General features: G+C 58.9%; 1 protein-coding gene across 1 annotated transcript; it reads right to left on the bottom strand.

The window, feature by feature from the left end:
- Nucleotides 1–4419: 4419 nt before the first annotated feature.
- Nucleotides 4420–16288, bottom strand: LFNG (LFNG O-fucosylpeptide 3-beta-N-acetylglucosaminyltransferase). The gene is made up of 8 exons (XM_009467788.2): nucleotides 15858–16288; nucleotides 8592–8640; nucleotides 7605–7704; nucleotides 7300–7453; nucleotides 7111–7196; nucleotides 6647–6812; nucleotides 6262–6347; nucleotides 4420–6173 (listed from the first exon to the last, which is right to left on the bottom strand). Exons 1-8 carry the CDS (start codon nucleotides 16242–16244, stop codon nucleotides 6107–6109), a joined length of 1095 nt encoding a protein of 364 aa, XP_009466063.2. The 5' UTR covers nucleotides 16245–16288; the 3' UTR covers nucleotides 4420–6106.
- Nucleotides 16289–23793: the final 7505 nt, after the last annotated feature.

The following is a 23793-nucleotide window of genomic DNA, read 5'->3' as shown; positions in this document are numbered from 1 at the left end:
GAAAACTGGCAGGCGGAGCTGGTGGCTGTGGTGTGCTTACTGGGACACAGTCACTGATCAAATGCCCCCATCTCCTGTCACCTCTTGGGGTGGGAAATGGCCTGTGCTACAGGTAATGGTTTCTGCTGAAGGTGGTGCTGTGCACGCAGCATCTGCTGCTGATGCTGAAGCCTGGCTCTGCCCAGCTTCTTCCATCGGCTGCTCCTGACAGCTGGAGTCACAGCTCTCCTTTGGTAGGGTCTTGTCTGGATTCTGCCTCCCAGTGTGTCTGGGGAAGGCAGCTGAAATATTGCATCTTATCTCCGATAACATCTTCTGAAGCGCCCTTGTCCCCAGGGGATGACCCCATCTCCCTGTCCCACTCTGCCGGACCACTTCTGCTTTCAGGAGGCCGTGGCCTCTCCTTCCACTGGGAGGGCAGTCAGGACAGAGAGCTGAGTGTCTGCTTGAAAGAAAAGCCTGAACAGGGAGCCTCAGAGCTGTCTGACCGCATGGGGATGCTGAAGTCCTGCTCTTGGCAGCTGGAAGGGTTTGCAAGCAGAGGCAGCCACAAGGGGGGCGAGGGGAGAGATGCTGCTGCTGGCCCGAGCCCGTCCAGCCGCTCTGCAGCCCCCGGGCTCAGCAGGGCTCCTCCGCACCCCACGTTTGCAGCCCTGCCTGGGCCAGCTCTGTGGGTCACAGCACCGCGGTGTAGAGGGACACGACCACCTGGCACGTTTGCCGGCAGCCTTCACAGGCTCAGGTGGCCGGGCAGGGAAGGAGGGTGGCCTGGCTGTGGCCACCTTGGGTCACGGGTCCAGCCATCATGATGGAGCAACTGGTCACACTGCTGTGCCATTGTGTTCCGCATGATGGAGAAGGGATGGGTGGTGGCAGCAGCAGACGGGCTTTTCCTTCTGTGGCTGATGTCTCTATTGCTGCACACGGGACCACAGCGTGGTTTGCCTTGGCTGCAGGCAGGAAGGTCTTTGCCTGGAGCAGGCGGTGTTTCTCACCATGACCTCCGCAAAAATCCCTGCTCAGGGATTTTTCATCCCTCTCCGGTCCGTGGAGGGGAGTGGGAGGAAGCACAGGTCCTTTCACGCTGCGAGGTGTTGCAGATGTTGGTGCTGGAGCCCTCCTCCCACCCGCTTCCTCTTCCCACCAGCTGAGCACCACGGGACCTCGTGCTTGCACCTCATAAATCACTCGGTCATTCTTGATCTGCTCCAAATGCTGCTGCTCCAGGGCCAGTGGAGAGCTGCTTAGGCAGGGAGCCGGCATGGTCCTCCTACTCCCCAAGGGGTTTCCTAACACAAGAGCCCCTCCTGTGTCCCCCTAAATAAGGGGGGGCTCCTTGGGCTGATGCAGACATGGTCAGAACATCACCTGACACTGTGGTGCCACGGCTTTGCTGTGTGGTATCACCAGTGCTTTCAGTCTCCTGCCCTCAGCAGGGACAGGCACAAACCTGAGAGCGTCCCCCCCGGTGAGGCCACCCTGGTTTGGGGGGGATGGAGTGGGACGCAGCTGCTGAGGAGGAGGAAGGAGGGGTTGGGAGCGGGGCCATACAGCGGTGCTGCAGCTTCACGGATCTCATCCGGCAGTGCCGTGGGAAGTGTTTCCAGCTGCTTTTAAGATGCTCAATTCATCTTCTCCGCAGCTCTTGGCTTGCCAAATGGCTATAGGAGTAGAGCTGGCCCTGCTGGGCAGCTGAGGCAGACCAAAAGCAGCGGGTGCTGGGAGCCCTGGGGTGGGCCAGGGGGAGGGAATTGGTTTTGGTCAATTCAAGGCTGATCTTAAAAGTCAGGAAGAGAAAAATAAACTGTAGAGGTCTGGGGGAGTATTTCTTTTAACTACCTGCAAGTGATGCAGGAGTGGGAAACAGGAGAAAGGTGAAAAAATAAAGGGGATGTGGGTGATAGCTGGGAGCTGCTTTTGGGGGGCTGCCCTGCACACCCTGGCGCTGTGTCTCGGCCGTCCTGCAGCCATCACCATTTGCCACAGGGCTTTGCAGCCCCTCACTCCGAGACAGACGATGCTAGTGAGGGATTTAATGGCCTCCAGCTGCACAGAGGTGGTGGGGTGCAGCCCATGCCCTCACAGGGACCCAGCACTCTCCTTTCCCAGCGTTGGGACAGACAACTCCCAAAGCCGCAGCTGGAGTGTTGTGTGCGTTACTCAGGCCCTGCAATTCAGCTGCTTTTATGTTTGTTTCCCACAAATATTCCAGTTTGCTGGGCCAGAGCGGCTGGAAGTGGCGCTTGGAGCTGATTCACACAAGTTTCGTTGTCTCCCGACACCCCCTCCCACCACGAGTCTCAAATATTTCTTGCCGCTGTCGGTGCCAGGATGGGTGTTCATCCCATCGCCGCACAGACACAGCTGCTCAGGGAGAAGTCCTCATGCCACCAAGCTTCTGTGCTGCAGCCAGGCTGGGAACGCAGAGATTCACACAAAGTCCAGGACAGGGAGTGACCCAAATGCAAATTAAAACAAAAAAAATAAAAGAGGTGGGGGGAGCAACAAAAAGGACTAAACCAGCATGTTACTCTGCCCTCAATGCTGCAACCACCCAGGGATCGGGAAAGTCTTTGGCTGGGCACGGTGCTGGAGCATCCCTTGGGCATCATGGTGTCAACAGTAGTGGTCCCTACATGATGGCAGTGTCCCCATCAAGCCAGGCTTGTCCCCACCCCACCACCAGACACCAGCACCCTCCAAAAGGTACAGCCGCCTTATCAGCTGCTGCGAGTTGGCGAGAGTAAACAGGACGTCCCACAACAGCGCTGGGGCGCCGATGAAAGCAGGCTGGCCTGATGAGCCCGCCAAGTATGCGAGAGCAGCAGGCTTTGCTTTTGTTTTCCTTTTGTTTATTAATGTCTGTATTTATTTACTTTTCAGCCCACGAGTAGGGAGGGAAGAGGGAGAGGCTGGGAGCCTGGTGTGGGACAAACTGGAGGGCTGGTGTGCTGCCTGTACCCACTCCGGAAGGCTTGGTGGGGTGATTTTATTCTATTTTACTGTATTTTATTGTATTTTGAAGCCCCCTCCAGGTGTTGCACCATGCCCAGCACCCCCCACCCCGCCTTTACGCCTGCTAAGGGGCTCCTGCTTTTTGCAGCAGCATTCCAGCCCTATGCCACAGCCCCTGGCTCCCCAGTGCCTTGGTGGATGCTTAACACAAGATTTGGGCTGTTTTGCAGTAAACAGGCCCCCTGCACCCACCTCTTCCTGGGGCGAGATGGGTGCTGCCCTGTCCTGGCTGCATCTCCCCATCCCGCCCAGGGGGGCCAAGGGAGGGCCAGCCTGCAGAAAGGGTGACAGCACTGCTGCCGAGAAGCGCCCGCACTGCTGAAACCACAGCCCCGTGAGCAACAGGAAAATACGCGGGCGAGCGGCGGGTGGCACAGCTTCCTGCGCCTGACGCAGTTCCCCTTCGCTGACCCTGTGCCGGGGGGGCCAACGGGCACCAAATCCCACACCCACCATGCAGTTCCTGGCCCCAATCAATGTGTGCTGGGTGAAGGCAGCATTGCTGTCCACCTTTCCCTTTCTCCAGGGAGCTTTTTGGGTACCTGTGGTTTTTTTTGGGGGGGCCAGATCAGGCAGGAGCCAGAGCCACCCCCCACTCCCCACTCTCCCCCACTGTCTGCAGCAGACCAAGGGCTGCAGAGTTTAGGGGACTTTTGATTTTCGGGGCTGTCTGAAGGGTGTGCGGGTGTTGGGAGGAGGGGGGTTGTTGCTTTAGCACATGCCAACTTCCTGCTAGGCTGTATTTTTAGCAAGGCCAACCCCTGATAACCGAGAGATTCAAGCGAAACTGTGAAGTAAGTAAGTGTACCTCGAAAAGAAAAAAATGCTGGGTATGGAGGAAGGCGGGGGGAGGAGAGGATGGCTCAGGCGAAAGCTGGTACCGGTGCAGTACAAACAGGGCTGGTTTCGGGGGCGGGGGGGCAGATCTTATGCTATTGCCACAGCCCATGAAATCTGGGGCTTGTTACTGGCAGGTGGGTCCTTGGTGTCTGCTAAAACGGCAGCGGAGAGGGCAAAGGGAGAGCGGGGAGGGAAGGGGCTCAACCCCCCGCAGTCCCCAACCTTCCCACGCACACGCCTGCCCGCTGGCTGTTAACAGCACCCTGCTAACAACCGGCTCTCACCTCGCTCCGTCGCCTCTGCTCCCACCCAGAGCCTGGGAAAAACCAGCCCCGAGGCGCCAAACCCCGCCGGGGCCTTTTGGGGAGGGGAAGGAGGAGAGGACCCCCGCACCCTGGGATGCAAATGGCCAGCAGATCCTGGTACCCGTGGGAAAAGAGAGGGATGCAGGCACAATCCATCCTCAGCGCATCCCCGAGAGCTTCATTAGAGGCGATAACATGCATGGGGGGAATGAGGGGTGTTCAGCGCAGCCCGTCCATAAAGAGACACCAGAGCCCAGGACCAGGTGGCTGTGGTCAGCAAAAAAGCTGCTTTATTGGTGACGGCTCCCACGGGAACCCCGTGGCAGCGATCGGGTTCAAGTCCCTGAGAACACCCTGTCCGTGCTGGTTCCCCATCCCACATCTATTGCTTTAAACACATCCTAGTTACAAAAAGCACAGTGACGTTCCAGATACTGGAACATATAAATTAAGGTAAGTGATAGTTACAAGACATCGCAAATTTTTTTTTCTTTCTTAAACAGATTATCAGAAGGTTGGGGGTTTTTTTCCGATCCACAGAAAATGTATAAAAAGCATTTTAAAATCTACATATTTCTCAACGTGTTTGTTTTTTTTTTTTTTTTTAAAAAAAAGGCACAGTAAAAAAAATACTGGCGCAATAACATATTTACAACGCACCCATTATGGGCTATTTTCACTCAGCTTTGGGTTGGAAATGTTCAGCTCCGGCTCAGCCCGCTCGCCCCAGGGGTGCAGGGCTGGCAGTGGCAGGCAGGGGGGCTATGGGGGGATGCAGGGTCCCTCTCCCTCCCCAGCTAAATCCCTTGCTGGCTGCCCGGCAGGGAGGGAGCAACAGCCAGGCTGGGAAACACTGCCTGCCTGCGGCAGGTGCCCGGCTGGCTGGGTGCCTTTCGGATGCTCCAGCCACCGCAAGCAGCACTCGCAGCCAGACCAGGGCTGGAGGATGCTCCAGCCCCACGGCAGGGGTGGGGACACCCACACAGCCCCCAGCTGGACCTTGAAGTGCTGCTTTGCAAAGCTGCGGGGCTGCCCACGCTCAGCCTGCCTGCACCCGCTGCCTGTGGCCAGCCCGCAAGCAGGTAGGGAGGCAGCACTGAAGGGAGACCCTGTACAAACACAGCGCCCACGCCGCGCCGGCAGCTCCAGAAAAGCCCTCCTCCCGCCCCCCGTATTTATAGAAAGTCTTTACATTAGTCTATAAATAGTGCATAGATCAATGCTGCCGGCAACAGTTCAGCCAGATGGGGGGAGCTCCAGGAAACAGAGCTAATGCCAACGCCGGCTCAGAGCCCACCCCACCGTCTCCCTCCAGTGTGGCTGTCGAGCACCCAGCAGCTTTGCAGCACCCTGGAGCAGCGGTCGCCGTGGTCAGGAGGCTTCCCCTGCCTGCCCACCGAGCCGGGGAGCAAAACTTGCCAGTGACCCTTCATCTGAATCGGGAGCTGGAGCTTCGCTGCTGAGATTTTGGGGCTGGGAGAGAGGATGAGGCGGGTGAGGGGTTATAGGAGCAGAGTGGGGGAGGCACACACCAAAAAACTTAACATTTGAAACGGAAAAAAAGAAAAAAGAAAAAAGAAAAAAAAAAAAAAAAAGGACAAGCAAGCCTGGGGAAGGCAGAGCCGCACAGCGCCCGTGGTCGACCCCCACGCATGGCGTGGGGCCCGCCAGCGCCACGGGGGTGCCCAAGGGTTAAGTGCTCAGGACCCGTCCCTCCTCGCCGTCCCAGACGGAGCGGGCAGCGGGCACAGGCAGCCGGGCAGGCAGGGCAGGGGAAAAGGGGCCGCACAGCAGCCTTCAGTACACACACACTGTGCAATACCACAGCAACGACGTCCGTCCGTCCGCCTCGCGGCAAGACCAGACTGACACACCCGCATGCAGGTCCCGCACACCCGTCGGATACCGGGGAAGTTCGGGACGAGGTTAGAGGGGACACGCGTATCCTAGTAAACCACGTTGGCGGGGCACCACGGCGTGTCAGGGTACAGCAGGCAGTGCACAGAGCGAAACCTGCGGAGGAGAGGAGCGATGTTGAGCATGGGGCAGCAGTGGCCCTGCAGCACCCCAGCTCAGGGGGGACAGAGTCCCCCCATCTCACCTGGATGGGTCCTCCTCGACAGAGAAGGCTCCCTTCATGTGGATGGAGTTGCGCTTGTTTTCGAACATGCCGTAACTTAGTGTCACCTGGGGGGAGGAAACGCAGGGGGGTCAAGCAGCCGACATGGCCACAAGGATCAAGCAGGGGCATTTGGGGGGGGGGGGGGGCTGCAAGATTCACCCCTTTTCCCGCAGCCTCTGGTCACGCTCTGCATCACCCCACAGAGATGGGCTGACAGGGCTTTCCCCTTCCGCTGACATTTTGGAAGCATGTCAATCAATATCTTAGCTGTGATGCCCAGTTTTTAGGTGACAACATGAAACCAGATGATGGTACCATCCACCCCAACCCCTCCATCCAGCCCAGGGCATCAGGACAGCGATACCTGTTTGTGGATCTCCGTCTTGGGCACCTGGTGGAGGTTCTCCAGGTGCGAGTGGAAGAGGTTGCTCCGGATGAGCTTCACCCCCAGCACAGACTCGATGATGTAGCCGATGGTGCAGTCATCGGGCAGGCGGATCTTCTCTGCTGTGCTCATGAAGTGGCCCCCACTGCGGGGAGACAGAGAGGAGCTGCAGAGGAGCAAAGCCTGGGGGGATGTGGGCACCCCATGGGGTCTGGGCTTGGCCACTGGGTGCCCAGCTCTAGCTCTAATTAAAAGTCAATTAGACTTGGGGGAACTGAGGTCCTTCCCAGCTTGTTTCCAAGCCCCCTGCAGAAACTCCCAGCAAGGCAAAGACAGCAAGGTGGTAGGACACAGCCCAACGTCCAGCCCCAAAGATGTCGCCTCTCTGTGGCCCGCTGGGACCATGACAAGTCCCCATGGGAGAGCAACGCCAATGCTCTTACCTGGCCCACGGGCTCATCTTCAGTGCCAGTCCCCGGCTGATACAAAACCCTGCTCCGCCCGTGGCAAACCAGAAATGCACAGGGTGCTGTGAGAGAGGGGAAGCAATGGCAGTGAGACCTCCTCCCACCGACTGGGGAGCAAACCCCAGCACAAATTAAGCCAGCCCCAACGTCTCACCCCCTCCTCACCATCTTGTTCTCGCTGATCCTCTCCGTAGCCTGGATGGGCCGATCCAGGCTGGGCTTCCCGATGTAGATGTCCTGCGTGTGGGGGTAGCTGGAGAGCAGCTTCACCAGTGTCCGCACGTTCACATAGTTGTCATCGTCCACGTGGCAGAACCACCTGCAGTGGCAGCAGTGTCACGCCAGGCCGGGGCAGCTCCCCAGACCCCATGCTGAGATATGGCCCCAAAAATGCGAACGGCCTCTGCCTACACCGTCCCCCCGCCCTTGCAGCCCCGCCGCCCCCCACGGCAGCCCTGGGCACTTCTTACTTTCTGCCGGACTCGATGAACTTGTCGTACTCCACGGCCATCTTGCAGGACAGGGCCTGGCGGCTGTGGGCGGCCGAGCAGTTGGTGTTGATGACGTTTCCTGTGGGAAGAGATGGGAGTCAAAGCCTGGTGCTGGGGTACGCTGCACCTCCCTGCTTGCTTGAACAGCGATGCTTCACCACACACATTTCAGGGGCACCAGGGGGATGGAAACCCCACAGACCTCCCTGATGCTCGGTGGCCTCCGTGCCACATCGCCTTGGGCAAAGAATGAATTTTTGGGGAATGGCTTTTGGGTCCATGTGAGACAAGAGAAGGGATGAGCAAGGGATGCAGATGCACTGGGGTTGAGCTGTATCCGATGCGCTATGCATGATGCCACCCTACATCACCTTGCCCATCCCAGGGCCATGCACCAGCCACCCCAGGAGTGAGGGGGTATCCAAAATCCTGCCCTACTCCCACTGCCTTTTCCTGCAGGCGCCACCTGCTATTTGCTTGCCCAGCTCAAAGGCAATCACTTCCCAGCCTGAAAAGGAGTCATTTGCATGGGGAGAATAGACAGAGCTGACCCTGGCCCCGTGGAGCGGCTGCCAGGGAAATGCTCCCATGAAACCCTGGCGCGTTGCCCCTCAATCCCAGCTCGCCCCAGAGACAAACTGGCACAAAGGCCCCCCACCCCATTAGCGTGCTCCCCAGCAGCATCGTGCAGGAGATGGGCTGGGCTGACTGGGAAGGAAACCCATCCCCAGGTGGGGCTCCTGGGCAGAGGGTGCTTTAGGCACCATCAGTGAAGCAAATTGCCTCGTTCTCAACCCAGGTCCCTGTGGCGAGGGTTCCTGAGATTACTGTCTAACCGGTGGCTTTTTGACCATTTTTTTTGGAGTTCCCGGGGCAGGCTCCACACCAGCCATGCTCCCCAGGTGGAGGGTCCTCAGGGAACCTGGCCAGGTCACTCATGCAAGGGGACAAGGGCCACAGACTCACGTGCTTGCTTCTTCAGCTCCTCATCCTCCCCATCTGTGAAGATGAAGGTCTGAAAGAGAAGATGAGGCACCTGTGAGGAGGGAGGACTCGAGGCCACACAGCTCTAGTCACTACCCGGCATAGCCGGGCAGCACTGGGGATTGGTCCCACCGGGGCGCTGGTGATCACTTCTTCCTCCTTGCTAAAACCCAAAGCAGCACCAGAAAGCCAGGCAAACCCATGAAACGCTCAGGCGCAGACCAAGAAGGGTGCCAAGCTGTTCTGGCAGGACATGGCATGCAACACCGTGCCTCACCGGGGTGAAAACCCCAGCCCCCTCCAGCACCCGTGCTGAGCATCCCCATCCTCTTGCCTTTTCCACGGGGCAGTAGCAGGCAGAAGGATTTTGGGTGACACGAGGGCCATCCCCAGCATGAGGAGGGTGCGCAGAGAGGAGCAGGTTAGGAGGAGTGGGTGCAGAGCGCAGCTCGATCTGAGCGGAGACTTCAGACTTTAGCTGGCGCGGCCAGCATGTGCGGCCGGGGATGCCAAAGCAGCCGCCCGGCGGCTCTCCCTGCCCACGCAGGTGTGTTTGCCCGCAGCACCGGCTGCCAACCATGTCCCCACCTGTGTCAACAGCATGTGGCGGTCCCCAGCCACTTGCACAACACCCCCACGGCTTCTCTCCGCTCCCCGTCCCTGCCCAGGGTGGCTGAGCCGGTGCCAGTGGGTGCCTCTCGCCAGCCCAGAGGAAGGAACAGTCCCTCGCTGCCCACCCCAGCGTGGTCCCTGTGGTGCCAGGCAGCAACCTACCTCCCCCCGGGGCACCTAAGCTGCCTGCCCAGCTGCACTCCTCTATTTACACAGGTAATTCCTGGCATATGTCGCCCGGGAAAGAGGACTGGTAGGGCCTGCTGTTGGCCTGGGATTTGGGGAAGGGCGAGAAGCAGGAGGAGAGAGCAGGGGGTAGGAAAGGCATCACCATCAATCAGTGGGCAGCAAACAAAGCTGGAGGAGAGAAACCACAACCAGCTGCCAAGCGCTATTAAAAACCAGACGTGCACAAAAGGGCAAAGGAAGAAAGACAAAAGGGATGAGGGGGAGAAGGCAGGAGGCGGCAGAGGGGGAACGATGGAGACCGAGTGCTGGGGATGATGAATTACAAGTGAGGTGGAAATTGGGTGACACCCCGCAGCCAGCCAGCCCCGGGAACGCGCTGGGGTTTTGTGGTTTGTTTGAGGAGGTGGGTACAATAGCTGGGTTGACTTTACTCAGCAGAGGAGAGTTAAGTGGGCAGCAGCGGTCATTAGCATACAGCTGCGCTGGTTAACCCGGCCGGCCGGTGTTTGCACAGGTCCCAAGTGGGAAAGCTGGTGGGGAGAGCCCAGATCTGCAAGAAGGCTGAATGGGAGGGGAGGAGGACGCGTTCCTGGAGATGGGGCTACAAGTGACCTCTGGGCCTTGAAAAGGAGAAAAGAAAAAGAAAAAAAAAAAAGAAAGATGGAGGAGGTAGGAAGGCAAGTTCTCACAAATGCACAGCCCGCCGCACAGCCCTGCTTTTGGGGAGGGACAGAGGTCAGCCCCCCATGGGTCAGGAAGGCTGTGAGCAAAGGGTTAGGGGATGGGGGACCCTCTGATGAGGAGGGGACAGCTGGGGGACAGGGACCTTAGCCCAGTAGCTGCAGGGCCAAGGATGCCCATGATCATCGTGGCCCTGGGACATGTGTCACTGCTGCGGTGGGACAGGGTCAGTGCTGTGCCTGGCAGAGAAGGACATCACCCCCAACCATGTGGGGTCCCAGCCAGCATCTTGTTGGTGGTCCCCATTTCTCCCAGGGGCTCAGGGAGGGGTCAGGCAGCTGCTGGGGGTATGGGCTGACCCAGGGCAGGGAGAGACCATCCAAGGATGCTCAAGATGACCCCATCACAAGCCCTTTCTCATCCACCTGAGACACGTGTTGCCCCGGTACACCCCCCAGGCTCCAGCCCCGCCAGAGGGGGAAGGGGGAGGCGGGGGACACACAGCCTCCACACAGGCGAGACAGAAAATGTTTGCTTGACTAGCTCAGAAACGCCATCCAGCAACTGTGCCTTCAGCTGCTCCAAAAATAACCCCACAACTAATCCTCCAGCTCAGCTGCTATAAATAGACCACAGGGACAATTGTTTATTATTCACCCGCACCGAAAGGCTTCATCCTAATGAGGCATCTTCCCTCTGGCCTCTCCCCACCTACATCCCCCTAATTGTCCTGGTGCAGGTGGACCAGGTGGCACTTTGGGTAGCATGACAGGGGCACACAGCCCTGCAAGTCACGTCGCAGGGGCTACTGGGGCCTCGCAGGCTCCCCACCTCCCTCCCAGCCCCACCTCAATATACAATTAAAACTAAAAAAATGAAAGCCTCTATTTTTTAATTAATTTGTCTTCATTTCTTGAGGGGTGGGGGGCTGTGCCCTTTCTGTTCAGCCCCCTCGCCCCGGGGCTGCAGGGGAGAGGAGCAGAAGTGCCAGCTGAGTCTGGGAGGGGACAGGGCAGGAAAGGTTGGGGACAAGAAAAAGGTTGGTGTGACAAGGAAAAACCACGGATCAGCCTTCAGCATTCCTGATGCAGGGCACTGGGCATCAGGGCAGAACCCAGTTTGCAGCGGGGTAAGTAGGATGGGACACAGTAACTGAGCTGTCACCTACCAAGCCACCCTCTCCAGACCCAAAAGTAGCAGGGCCAGGCTCCTACCCCTCTCCCAGGCAGAAAGCACCCGAAGCCCTTACACTCACTCCCCTCCACCTCTCCCCCACTTGGCCCCTATGCCAGCCATGGCACCGAGGGGTGCCAGGACCCCTTGGGCCCCCCCCCACAGTAACTTTTCCTGCAGGGTGCAGGAGAGGAAGGGCCCGCTGGCCCCCCCAGCCCCTGCAGGAAACCTCATTGTTCTCAAAACTGCAGCTTCAAGAAACACAGGATGCCAAATCCCTCCTGAACAATAGCTGCCACCGCTCCGTACAGCCCCGCACAATGTGTGGCCTCTGTGTACAGGGACCGAGAGGCTCCCGGGGTCCCTACGGCGGGGATGGGGTCAGCCCCCCCACAGCTGCCTGCAAGGAGCCAGGCAGCCACCGGCAGCCCCCTGCCTCCTCCTCGCCTTTGGGGAGAGTCCATTTCTTTTTTTCCCCACCCCTTCATTTCTCCTTTTGCAGTGACTCATTTCCCCCTCCAACGACCGAGCTTGTGGGTCGCTCATGGCTGGGTGCTGCGCAAGACGTCCCACCAGCTGAGGCCACCCCGGGGTCACCCTGCGCCCCTCTGCGCTGCCTGGCCGAGCGGTCCAGATGATTTCCCAGTGACACATGCTCAGCAGACCCCGCGCCCATGGCCGTCCCCACCTTCCCCGACAGCACATCCACCAAAAAGGGGAACCTCGGCCAGGCAGGAACCCCCGTGACTCTGCAGTGCACAAATCCTGCCCCTGCGCCATGTATCACTTCCCTGTGCTGGGAGAGGATGGAGCACCCCGGCACCCACCTACACAGCACCTGTGGGGGGGGTGCTGCACCCCCTTTCACCCCAAGGGCAAGGGGGAAGCAGCCACCCCACTTGGGTGTGGGGGGAAGGAGGCAGCAAAGAGGTGCTGGGGGGCGGGCTCAGCCTCCAGCTGGGCAAGGGGCTCCAGGGAGAGGCAAGGGTGTTGCCAGAGCAGGCCCCTGCCCAGCTTTGTGTTCCCCGCAGCAGATGTTTTCCCTCCAGCCTGTGGGGGTTCAGAGGGAAAATCCCCACCCCACTTCAACAGATCGGGAGCAGCGTGATGGCGGTGTCCCTGCGATGGCAGCGTCCCCACTCCTGCCTGGCGGTGGCTTTCCCGAGGACTGGAGGGGTCTGTGCTGGCACAAGGGTCCTGGGGCTGGGACCCGCAGAGGCGGGAAAGGGGCTTGCAAGGCCGCAGGCCCTTCCTCCCCCGCTCCTTTCGGCAAGAAGAAGAATCCTCCACTGTAATTTTAAATGCTATAATTTTTTAATAACCTCCTCGCAAACAATGAGCTCATTGTGCAGCAAGGGTCCCCCACCCTCCTGCCTGGCGCTCCGCGCGCGCCGCTCACCGGCTCCGGGGCTTTTATGGACAAGGACAGAGGCATCGTTGGAGCAGGCAATTAAGGGCCCCCCACCCCCAAAACCCACACAGGCTGCCCGGGGGGGCAGCAGGGAGGCACCCTCACACATGAGCCGAGTTCATCAGTGCTCAGCAGGCCCTGGCACACAGCCCAGGGATGGGGGGAGCCGGCTGCCTCATGGAGCTGGTTTGGAATGAGCAGCCCCCTGGTCCCAGCCGCCCTGGTGGGAGCCCAAGTGGGACACACATGCCAGCACTCTCTGCCGCGGCCACCCACCCCAAGGATGGGGACCCTGGCCAAGGTGCTAGAGAAATCTGGGAGGCGCCATCGGAGGAGCGTGCTCTCCGGAAGGCAAACCCATTCCCTCTGCCCTGAGAGAAGGAATTTTTCAAAGCCTGCAATTACTGCGTTGAGCTGGAGGAAGCCAGCGGATCCCACGCTGGCGGGACGGCAGCCCAGCCTAGGGCCTCGTGGGCACCACAGCGTGTGCCGAGCCGCCCGGCTGCCTTCGGGGTGCCCCGGGGACAGGGGATGTTTCTTATGCAACTCTGCCACTGCAAATCACCCGACTCAGCAGGAAAACAGTGGGTTTGGACTCCCTCCTGTCCAGGATTTCTGCCTAATGGCCATTTTCCTCCCTCCTCTCTTTTCTTTCCCTGGACTGCACTCCAGCATCCTAAGGATACTGAGACAGCTGGAAACTCTCCCCAAAGCAAGGAGGGGAAAACCCATAACTCTCCTCCAACAGCAGCTTGTCTGGCCTGGATTGTGCAAGCCGGGGAACAGATTTAGAAGGGAATAGGGATCTGCCCTCCACACCCAGAGAGAAGGAGGAAGGAGAAGGGGGTGCTCATTTCAGGGTCTTGGAGGGGACAGAGGGCAGGAAACAGGGACTATTGTGGGCAGAACAAAGAGCAGCCAAGGAAGGACACAATAGCTATTCCCCTATCTGCCAGGGTCCAGCCTGGAGTTACCTGCTGGATTTAACCCCTTCTTGCCAGTGCCTGCATCCCTCCTCCCCAGAGAGGAGGCTAGCCTGGCTAATGAACAGCCAAGAGGGAGGCTGGGATTTGACATGGCATCAGGCCTGCGGGATTCTCAGCCCTTTGGCAGGAACTTCCCTGCATCGGCAAGGTGGCACACATGCCTGAGCACCGTTAGCAAAAGAAGAGCTAGAGAGGGACAGGATGAGCAGAGATGGGCCTGATTCAGACCAAGACAGACATTTGAGCAGAGGCAGCACCCTGCTGTCACCACACCAACCTGCCGGGGCAGAAACCCAGGGCCAGGCAAGGAGGGGATGCAGGAACCTCACAGCCCCCCAGGACAGGGAAGCAATGGAGAGGAGCCCCATGGCACCAATCCTGCACTCAGCAGGCAAAAAGTCCCAACTTGACGCCAAGTTTGGGGGAACCCAGGCTGCCCCAAAGCTTCCCAAAGCCAGCAGCCAGGTCAGTGTGGGAAGACTGGAGCCAATCGCTACCAGCGGCGTGGGTTTGTCCCCTTTGCTTCCATGTGTCCCCCCCAGCCCTCATTTTGCTCTGCAGGAGCTTGCGCCGCCTCCAGCTCTCTCGGCAGCTCCTTGTCCTCAAGTGCTGTACAAGAGCCGTCACTCAGCGGCTTGGCTTGTCAGGCGGGCACCTCGCAGGGCTGCGGCCCCCCTGGCTTCATGGCCCTCATCTCTAGGCAACCTGACCTGGACACCGCCAGCTCCGGCTCCCCCGTTCCCATGGAAAGTGCCACACAAGAGGCTGCGAAGCCTTTTCTCTGCGCCAGGAGAAAAGGGGCTTTGTTAGCTTGCCCAGGGGGACAGCGTGAGAGCCGAGCCTCGGGTCTCTGGGAATCCAAACGGACAAACGAAGCACAACAAAAAAAAACCTAGAAGAAAGCCGGAGCTCACAAGAGGGAGGGGGGGGAGAAAAAAGAGCAGCCATTCCCAGGATCATCTGTAGGTGCTCAAAGAGCGTTTCCCCCCACCACCACTCACCACCCCCTTGCAGTGACAGCAGAGCATAAAAGAGGTTTCCATTAAATAAGTGTACCAGGGAGAGACAGCAGAGCCACTGCCAAGCCCAGGGGGCCTAAGCAAAAAAAAGGGACAAGATTCACAGGGAGGGAAAAAAGTAAGATAATGCTTGGGATAAGTTGCAGGAGCCAAGACCCCACCGGGTCCGGCAAACTTGGGTGAAGAAGGCAAGGGCAGGTCAATGCCCCCCCCCCGCCACTCCCGATTTCCAAAAGAACAGCTTGCAAGCGAGAAACACAATTCTGCGCCAGAAGGAAACACGTGAAGACAGTAGGATGGAAAGGTTAGGACCAGGCATAACTTACTTGGGAAGTTGTCTAAGGATAGAAAGTGTCTTAAGAGCAGATGGCAAGGCTCATTTCCTAAGGAAACAGCTTTTTTTCTTTTCAATTTTGCTTCAGTACTTGAAGGACAGAGTAAGGGACTGCCAGAGCTCTGGGCAGGACATCAGTAAGGTCAGGAATCAGACTAACTGCAACTGCCCTGGTGCAGCCAAGCCAGAGCCGACCTGCAAGAGCCCCCAGCCACTCCAGTCCTGTCCAGTTCCCGGCAAGGGGACCGAAAGCCCGAGCACATCCCAATGCTCTCCCAGCCCTGGGCTGCTAAACTGGGTGTCCCTGGGCAACCCAGCTGCAGCCAGCTCGCAGGGCCCTGCCAAACCTCACCCGCAGCTGGGCCCTACAGCCCAGGAGAGCACCTGCAGGGACCTGATCCCACACCAAGCACCAGTGGATTGGGTTGCATCCCTACCCCGTGCCTCAGTTTCCCCACTGGAAAGCAACTCAGGGCAAGCTCTGCAATGGGAGCCGCTCAGCAGGAAGGACCCCAGAGCAGCATTTTGGAGGGCTGCTGAGTGCAAGGAGCCCAGGTCAGGCTCCCTCCAACACTCACCCATCCCAAACTCACCCTGCAACACTGCATTTCACCCTCCCAAAACCACAGCTAGCACCAGACAGCCCGAACAGCCTCAAAATACCCTTTATTCAGCGATATGGGGGGAGCAGAAAGGAGAGGTGGCATTTGCCAGGCCACAGCACCCCATGGGCCCCGCACAGCGAGGGGCCAGGGCCGCAGCTGACACCCGCGGACTGCAGCCCAGCCCGTGCCGCTCCATCCCGGCCGGCGGCAGGGACCGTCCCCATCCCCATTCCCTTACCATGTCACGGTTGCGGGAGATCCAGGTATCGAGCAGCAGCTCCAGCCGCGCCTTGTGAAACTTCTTGGTGGTCTTGACGGCGATGAAGACATCGCGGGGTGAGATGTCCTCGGCCGGCGGCCGCGGGGGGCTCGGCGGGGCGGCCGGCAGCTCCCGCCGGGCTCGGCTCAGCCGCCCGAAGTAGTCGGCGAAGCTGCGGAGACCCGGTGGACCCTGCGCCGCCGGAGGGGCCGCCGCCCCCAGGCTCTGCAGCGCCCGCTGCGCCCCGCCGGCCTCCCCCCGGGCCAGCCCCGGCCTCCCCGGCGGCTCCACCATGAGCACCAGCAGGCAGGTGAACATGGAGCCCACGAGGGACAGGAGCAGTTTCCTCCCGCAGCTCTTCAGCATCCTCCCGCCGCGCTGCCGCTCCTCGCCGCACCGCCGGCCGCACTCCGCCCGCCCCGCCACCAGCCCCTGCCGCGCCGCCGCCTTTAAACCGCCCCCGCCCCGCCCGGGGAGGGACGTGCCCGGGGCCGCCCCCACGCGGGGCGTGGGCAGCGCGCGCCCGGCCCTGCCCGCAGCCTGCCCGCCCCCGCCCCGTCCCCCGGCGTCTTGCCCGCCGGTCCCCTGCCCGCGTCCTGCCCGCCCCTTGGCCCCGTCCTGCCTGGCCCCTGCCCACGGCCGGCCTCTGCCCCGCCTGGCCCCTGCTCATCTCCTGCCCGTGCCGTGCCCCCGCTCCGGCCGGGAGTGCCTGGCAGGGTGCAGGCAGGCTGCCTGCTCCTCCCTCCCTGCCTCCCGTCGAGGCCCGGGCGGGCAGGGTGCAGGATGGGGGTACGCCGGGCCCTGCAGCCCCCAGCGTGCCGGGAGCATCGTTCGCTGCTTCATCAGCGGCAACGGGTGCATTCCCCACTCCCGCTGGTCAGCCGTCATTTCCCAGAGCCCTGCACCGAGGTTTTCTCACAGCTGTGTCCAAGAGGTTACCAGAAAGCTGAGCACCCTGACCAAACTCCAGGCGCTTTCCCATCAGTCTCTTCTGAGGCCAAGCATAATTTAAAAAAAAAACACAAACCCAAACCCCCAAAAACCACAGCACCCCTCTCACTTCCACCAAGCTCCAGTCTGGTGGGTAAATCTGGGAAGAGAGTGCTGGGGAGTCTGTTCCCATCCCTTCTCCGGGAGACCTGGAGATGCTCCCAGACCTGGCTAATCTCGTCCTTGGTGCAGCAGCGTGCTCTGGAGCCAGTGCTGAGGGGCAGCCCCACAGTGCAGGGGTGCCTGAAAAGAAATACTGTATAGATGCCAAGCAAGCCCCCCCCAGTGATTGTTAACCATGATAATGACGCCTTGTTAAATGAGACACCATTTTTCCAGCCACGCAGTGGGAGAAGTGGCAGCTGGAAGGGAAAACTGGGTTGAAATCTGGTCCTGGATGTGCCACCAACCTGCTATTATACTGACGCCAAACCCCGGGGCCTCTCTTCCCCCTTATCCTCCCTCTCTGCAGGCAGGGAGCTCTTGGGGTTTTCTGTCCCAGCGTGTGTGCTGCTACACGGAGGCGGATTTGGGTTTGGGCCTGGGCTGCAATGTAATGCCATAATCAGGGGCTGCTGCATTTTTGGGCAGGGACCTTGTCCAAGTTGCATTTTTCCTGCTGTCACGTGCTCCATTCATCTCTGGCACTGGATAAACAATACCATAATACCAGGCAGGACAAAGCAGGGAGGCTGCTTCCTCAGGCAAGCCCCAGCATTTGCCTTCTCCTGCTTTTAGGCTATACATTCCCCTGGTCAGCCCTTGAACCATGGCCCCGGGCTAGAAATGCTCAGGGAGGCTTCGGACACGGATTTGGTTTTGCATGCCACTGCCCGTGTCTGGGGAGAGACCTGTGCTGCCAAAGAAGCCTCCCATAATAAAAGAAAAAAAAAGCAGTTAGACCGTACAAACACAGGAACTGGATCCCACACTCCCCACTTCCCGCTATTGCTGCAGAGTCCAGCCTTCCAGTCTCAATTTTTTTCAGGCGCCCTTTGTCTCCAACCCGATGGCACAGCAACTGCGGCTCAAGAGGCAGCTGAAAAGCCCAATCAGCAAAACCCTGAATGAAGAAAGAGCCCCTTTCTCCAGGAGCCAAAAGAGGAGGAAAGGCACTTTTTCCCCGACCAGCTGCTCTCCCGCTCCCGCAGCCTCGGCGCTGGCCGGGAACACGTGCCGCAGCCAGATGTTAGGGTCCCGGCCGGCACCGCAGGGCGAGCGACAATACGGGCTCTGTGTGCTGCCGGCCCCTGAGTGATGCGGCGGGGGCTGCCGAGCTGCCGTGCCACCGCCAGCGCCGGCACAAGGGCTCTCCCGGCCCCCCGGCACTGTCCGTAACCCCCTTCCTGGGGCTGGCGTTCGGCTCAGCCCAGCTGCCCAGGGTCAGTGAGCCGCAGTGACAAGGGGAAGCCGTTCTTTTGGTGGCATTGTCCCGCCAGAGCGAAACTCTCTGGGGGATCGGCCAGCCGCTGGCCACATCCCCGCAGGCTTCCTCTCCAGGCGCCTGGCCTCCTGACTCGGCCCTCGCCTGCCACGTGGGTGTCCCCAGCAAGGCACCATGCCCCTTGGGGAAGCGGTGATGGGGTAAGCGGTCGCCCTGCTTACCCCTCGGTGGGCACAGGATGGTATCCAAGGGGTGGGGAGCAGGAGGCTGCCGTGGGGAGGATGCTCTCTGAAACACCCTGTGCCCCATTCATTGGCATTCAGCCACTCTTCTGGGTACAAAGAGCCTAACCCTAACCAGGGTGGCCCAAGTGCCAGAAAAAATTTAGGTGCCCTATACATACAAGAGCCAGAGGAGAGGGACAGTCATGTCTGCTCTGCAGGAGGGATGCCAGGGCTGGACCAGGAGGGGCGTCTCACTTCCTCCCGCAAAAGGGATCCCATTTTGGATGCAGGCTGTAACTCACCTCGCTGAGATGTCTCAGGGTGAGCCCGGCTGTGGCTGCGGGGTGGCGGTGTGCCCCCCGCTCTGCCCAGCCCCGCAGGGATGGGCCTGAGCCAGAGCCCACTGCCCAAGTCCCCGACATCTCAGGAATATGCCCTTTGCAGCGGAACCCCACCAGCTCATTCCCACTGCAAATTAACCTCACTGAAACCCCATACTGGTTTTCCACTGGAGCTGGCTGGATTCAGCCCCACACCAACCCAGGGCCAGGGCTGCACGTGGGGCATCTCCCTTTCAGCCGTACCGTGGTATTAGGTCAGTTTAAATTGGTTTAAACCCTCTACATCGCCCCTGCTCACAGCCTGACCCCGGCGCTCAATAGGTGGTCCCTAAGAGGCTCCCAGGTTCTCAGGGCTGCTAAAAACGGTTAATAAATCCCCAGTAATAAAGTGTTCAGGTCATCCGAGAGAAACGCCGTGCTTCAGGCTGCAAAGCTGCATTGTCTGCCCGGAACAATTTGCGCGCTTCGTCGGACAGGGGTTAAAAGCTCTGTCAGGCACCGACTTCACCGCCATCGTATTGTCGTGGGTATTTAAAGGGGTTTGGCCCCGACGTGCAGCCAGGCGGCCGCTGCTCTGACTGCATGGCCGAGGTGTGCGAGGGAGACGTCGGAGGAGGGTGGCCTGGGAGCTGGATCCTGCCTGCAGTCCCCCTCTCACCCCCTGCTTTTTCTTTCTGGGATTTTCTGAGAGCACAAAAGAGACTTTGCATCAATTACTGTTAGGAAAATGGCAGCGCCCTGCGGCAGACTTCTGCGCTCTCCGGCCTGGGCTTGGTTAACTTCCCATTGTCTGACGGGCTCCGCTATTCAGGGCCAGTGCAAGGGCTCATTTTTTTCATCTATTGGGTTTTTTTAACAACCCTGGGAACATAAAACCTTCCTTCCCTTGTAGCAGAGGGTCTGGCAGTGCCATCGAGGTGCCTGTGGAGAGTGGAGCACATCGGTGCCTCTCCGTCCAGCACCCAAACCTCCTGCAACAGGTTCTCATGATGCATCTCCTGATGCTGAATTGTCCCTGTCCCCATCGTCCCCCAGTGTGTTCCAGCTCGGGCACCACTCTAGGCTGGAACCTGCTGCAAACCCCATCTGCCCTCTGTGGCTTCAGACCCTACATCACTTTCCCCCTCCACCTCGGGGGACTGCGGGTCCCCTCAGCGGGGCGGGGGGGACACGACGCGATCCGTGCAGGGCACTTTGAGATCCCACAGGTCCAGGGGGCTATACAAATGCAAAGCGTTATTATTTTCCCCAGGCTGAAGCAGAGGCCTGAGAAAGGTTGAGCGAGAGAAGCAGCGAGCGGGGAACAGCGGGGGATTTAGCTCCTGAAAAGGAGCTGGGGAAAAAAGCGGGCGAAGAGCTTCATTGTGCGCTGGGCAGAGGGGGTCACGAGCAAGTTAAACTGGTTAATGTATTGGAGCAGCTTCCTCTGAGCTGCTGGGAGCAAGCAAAGCCCTGCAACAAAAGGCCGAGGGAGCATTCTTGCGGGGAAAGTGGGCTCTGTTTAAAAGGATTTGATTTCTTTTTTGTCAGTTGAATGGAATTTGGTGGTGACTCCTCCAGGTCTAAGAATTTGGGGCTTTGGCGGTGGCAGTGGCAGGGGGGGGATGGTCCCCATCCCCCCCTCCCCGCTCCTGCATTCTTCTCCATCTCCAAGCCCGCTGCCCGCAGATTACAGCCCCCGGTGTTGCGGGGGGAGAGGGGCTTGAGGAACACAAGCGGCCCCGTAGATGCACTGATCCTGAAAGAAAGCGAGGGGCACGGGGCCGTCCCCACCCGGCCTGGTTTCTCATGCTCCCTATTCAGCCCAGGGGAGGGGAGGTAGATGTGGGGAGAAGGGAAGGCGGTGGGGCAGCCGCCGCTGATTTAATGCCTCTCTCGGGGCTTCGTGGTCGAGGTGGATCTCAGGGGGGTTTCGACAGTGTAAGGTGTCCGAGGGGAGCTTTCCGTTCCTTCCTTTGGGCAGTGAATTTTTAATGTTAAAACTGTGGAATGAAGGTAAAAACAGGAGGGAAAGGGAATGTGAACTAGTGAACCAGCTGGATCCGACCCTGCTTTCCCAAGCCGGTGCACCTCTCTCCTCCCAGTGGCAGCTCCTGGGGCAGACCTGGCCTTGCAGACTTGGCTCTCCCACCCCTAAATCCCCTGGCTGGTGGGCAGGAGCCCTCCTCTTCGCAAAGCCATGGAGCGGGGAACTGCTGCCAGCCAGGGATGCTGGGCTGGGCTGGATGCAGGCTGTCTCCAGGAGCTGCAGGTCTCTCATTTGGTATCGACCCTGACAGTAAATCAGGGACCTTTAGAGCTGTCCTGGGCTGGAGGCTTGCTGTCGCACACAGCTTAGATTTAACTGGCAGCATGGGTTTGGGGTGGTAAAAAAAAATAATTAATTACACAGAGCTTAAGTGACTCATGGCCCTGCACTGCACAAGCTATTGCAGAGCTAGAGCCTTCAGCAGTGGTCACCTAGGTGGACAGACAGACAGACAGAGGTGATTAGGGCAGCAGGCTCCCACCAACTGCACCCAGCTCACTGTGTCTCAGTTTCCCAAGAGATCACGCGCCTCTGGCAGAGATCCCATGGTCTCTGTCCCCTGGGTGGCTGGCTGTTTGGGAGAATCCTTTATGAGGTGTCAATGGAGCCTGTACGTGTCCATCTGTACAGGCAGGGCCAGAGCACAACAAGCTGAGATCATGTTTTGCTGCAATGATAGTCAGCCTGTCCCAAGCTCCTTCCAGCCAGAGGTGGGGTCAGAGGAGCTTGCAGCTCCTGGCCTTTAATTTCTGACCTCTCATTCTTTCTGGCCCCAAATTTTTTCACATTCCTGTCCTGAACTGTCCCTCTCCCCGCTGCTTTTCTGAAGATGAGCCAGAAGCTGATGTCAGGGGAAGTGTTTAGAGATTACCCCAAGGAGGAGGCAGGAGTCAAATCTCATACTGGGCTGGACTGGGCTGGATGAAGGCCCAGTGAACCCAGTGTCCCACCTCCAGCAACAGCAGAACGGGAGTCTAAGGAAGAGCAAATAAAGGGGGGCTGCTCCCAGACCCCATCCCAGCCAAGCCCTCCACTGTGTTTGGCAGCAGCGGCTGTGGGTCCTGTGTGAAGGGAGTGGAGGCAAGAACTGAGGGAGGCAGCAAGCGGGAGCAGGTGAGGTCTGGCCCTGAAACACTGCACATCAGCCCAGCCTAGGGCAGAGCCCAGCTGTGCCCAGCTGTGCCAGCACCCACCGGCAAGAGCAGTGCCGGGACCCTCCTTGCTGGGGACAGCCCTGATGCTGCATTGGGGAGCTGAGATGAGCCCAGGTGGCTGCTTGGCCCCGGGGCTCACCTCCAGCTCAGCACCTGCCCTAACAGTTTACGGTCTGCATTTGATGCAGTGGCTTGTCCCCCTGCTGATGGGACACCAGCCACTCCTTTCCTGCCCACAGCTACCCCAGGACTCCAAAACCTCCTGGGGAGAGGGAGCCAGAGAGAGGACTGGGGATGCATTTTAACTCTCTGCCCAGACCTGAGCACCTCAGTGCCTGCACCTCTCCCTGGAGCAGCGCTAGCTCCCGCAGCCGCCTGTGCACACCCTCTGCATCCAACCCAGATCAGAAGATACGTGTGTCACCCCGGCCCTGATATGCTCCTGCCAAGGCTGTTTCCAAATGCTGGCTGCCCCCAGGGAACTTGGCTTCTCTCTGGGCCCCCACAGCTTCTTGGCTTCTTACTTGCTCCTGAGCTGTCCCAATGAAGTTGCCGAGCAGTTTTTCAAAGGTAGATCAGTGAGGCAATGTTCACCCACAGCTTCCGCCAGCTTGCCTTGGTGGTCTCCAAAAACCCCTTCCCCATCACATCCCTGGGAAATTGTTTGCTCCCTTCCCATCCCTCCTGCAAAGGGGATTAAAAGCAACAGTTCATTTTTCATGTGATGTTAGTTTAAATAGGAATTTCACTGCTCTGGCTTCGCCTGGTTTCCGGGAGCCAAAGCCGAGAGAGGGTGGTATTAGCGCTGTGCGAGGCAGGGAGGAGGAGGGAGGTGGGAGTTGAAAGGGGGAAAGGCAGGAGGGGGGGACGTGCGGGGGTGAAGATGGGATTAAAACATCCCATTAGAATTTCTGTTTTTGGAAAGCTCACAAAAATGTTGACATGTAGCATGACTAACATAGTGCAAATGTCAGCCTGGCTCTGCGAACGGGGGCCCTCGCTCTCCTCCCAACACGCTGGCCCCCTTTTAAGGCAAAAATATACAATGAGCCGCACAATGGCCGAATTCCAGAGAGCAGCGCTAATTGTTCCTCGCTCACGTCGTTGGGCTAATTGCTTTGCTGAAACCGTTCGTGCCTGGCCTGGATCCCACGTGTTTTTACCATTTAATTAGGAAAGAAAAGTGGGGGCCAGGAAATGGGATGAGATAAAGGCAGGCAGAGATGGAGGACAGGTTGGGTGCCCTAACCTGGAGAGGAGATGTGCTACATGTGCTCGGGCAGGCGAGCGGGCAGGGAACAGCCTCTGCACCGTGCCAGCCTCCAGCAGGATTGAAGCTGTGCAGGCACCTGGGAGAGGAGTGGGGGACTGGGAAGGCTCATGAGCCTGGTGAGACCAAAATGTGAGATGGAGAAATGCCACCAGCAGCAAACATTTGCAAGAAACACCTTCGTCCAACTGCTCAGTGACTGCTCCAAGGCTCATGCAGACAACAAGGGTATGCATAGCTCTTTACCTGGTGCTGTAATTAGAAGGGTCTGTCCGTTTGCAGACCATGTGCAAAGCTTGATCAGGACCCAGAGAGGGGGACAATAGATGGGCAGGAAATGCCTTTTGATGGCTGCTTATTGTCTTCCACCTTCTGGGGGAACTGGAAGTTTAACTATACTCTTCCTCTTTCAGGTATTCCTGTACAGCTCTATCGGAGGATGCGCCTGGACCACAGCATTGTCTGGCGCTGGGCTCCATTGTGCTGAGGAATGTGCATGTAGTTTTCCCCTTGAATAGCTCCT

This window comes from Nipponia nippon, unplaced genomic scaffold, assembly GCF_047370975.1.
Source record: "Nipponia nippon isolate SJK-2023a ecotype South Korea unplaced genomic scaffold, ASM4737097v1 scaffold_5, whole genome shotgun sequence".
Taxonomy (NCBI): Eukaryota; Metazoa; Chordata; class Aves; order Pelecaniformes; family Threskiornithidae; genus Nipponia; species Nipponia nippon.
Note: the sequence above shows the minus strand (reverse complement) of the source record. Positions and strands in the feature narration are given on the sequence as shown.

What these genes read in the sequence shown, in the direction of transcription:
- LFNG (XM_009467788.2), bottom strand. Translation starts at nt 16,244, where the DNA reads ATGCTGAAGAGCTGCGGGAGGAAACTGCTCCTGTCCCTCGTGGGCTCC. An exon ending in GGAGCTGAAGAAGCAAGCAC is followed by an intron (nt 7,705 to 8,591) that starts GTGAGTCTGTGG and finishes CTCTTCCCACAG; the next exon opens with GAAACGTCATCAACACCAAC. An exon ending in GTCGAGGAGGACCCATCCAG is followed by an intron (nt 6,174 to 6,261) that starts GTGAGATGGGGG and finishes TCTCCTCCGCAG; the next exon opens with GTTTCGCTCTGTGCACTGCC.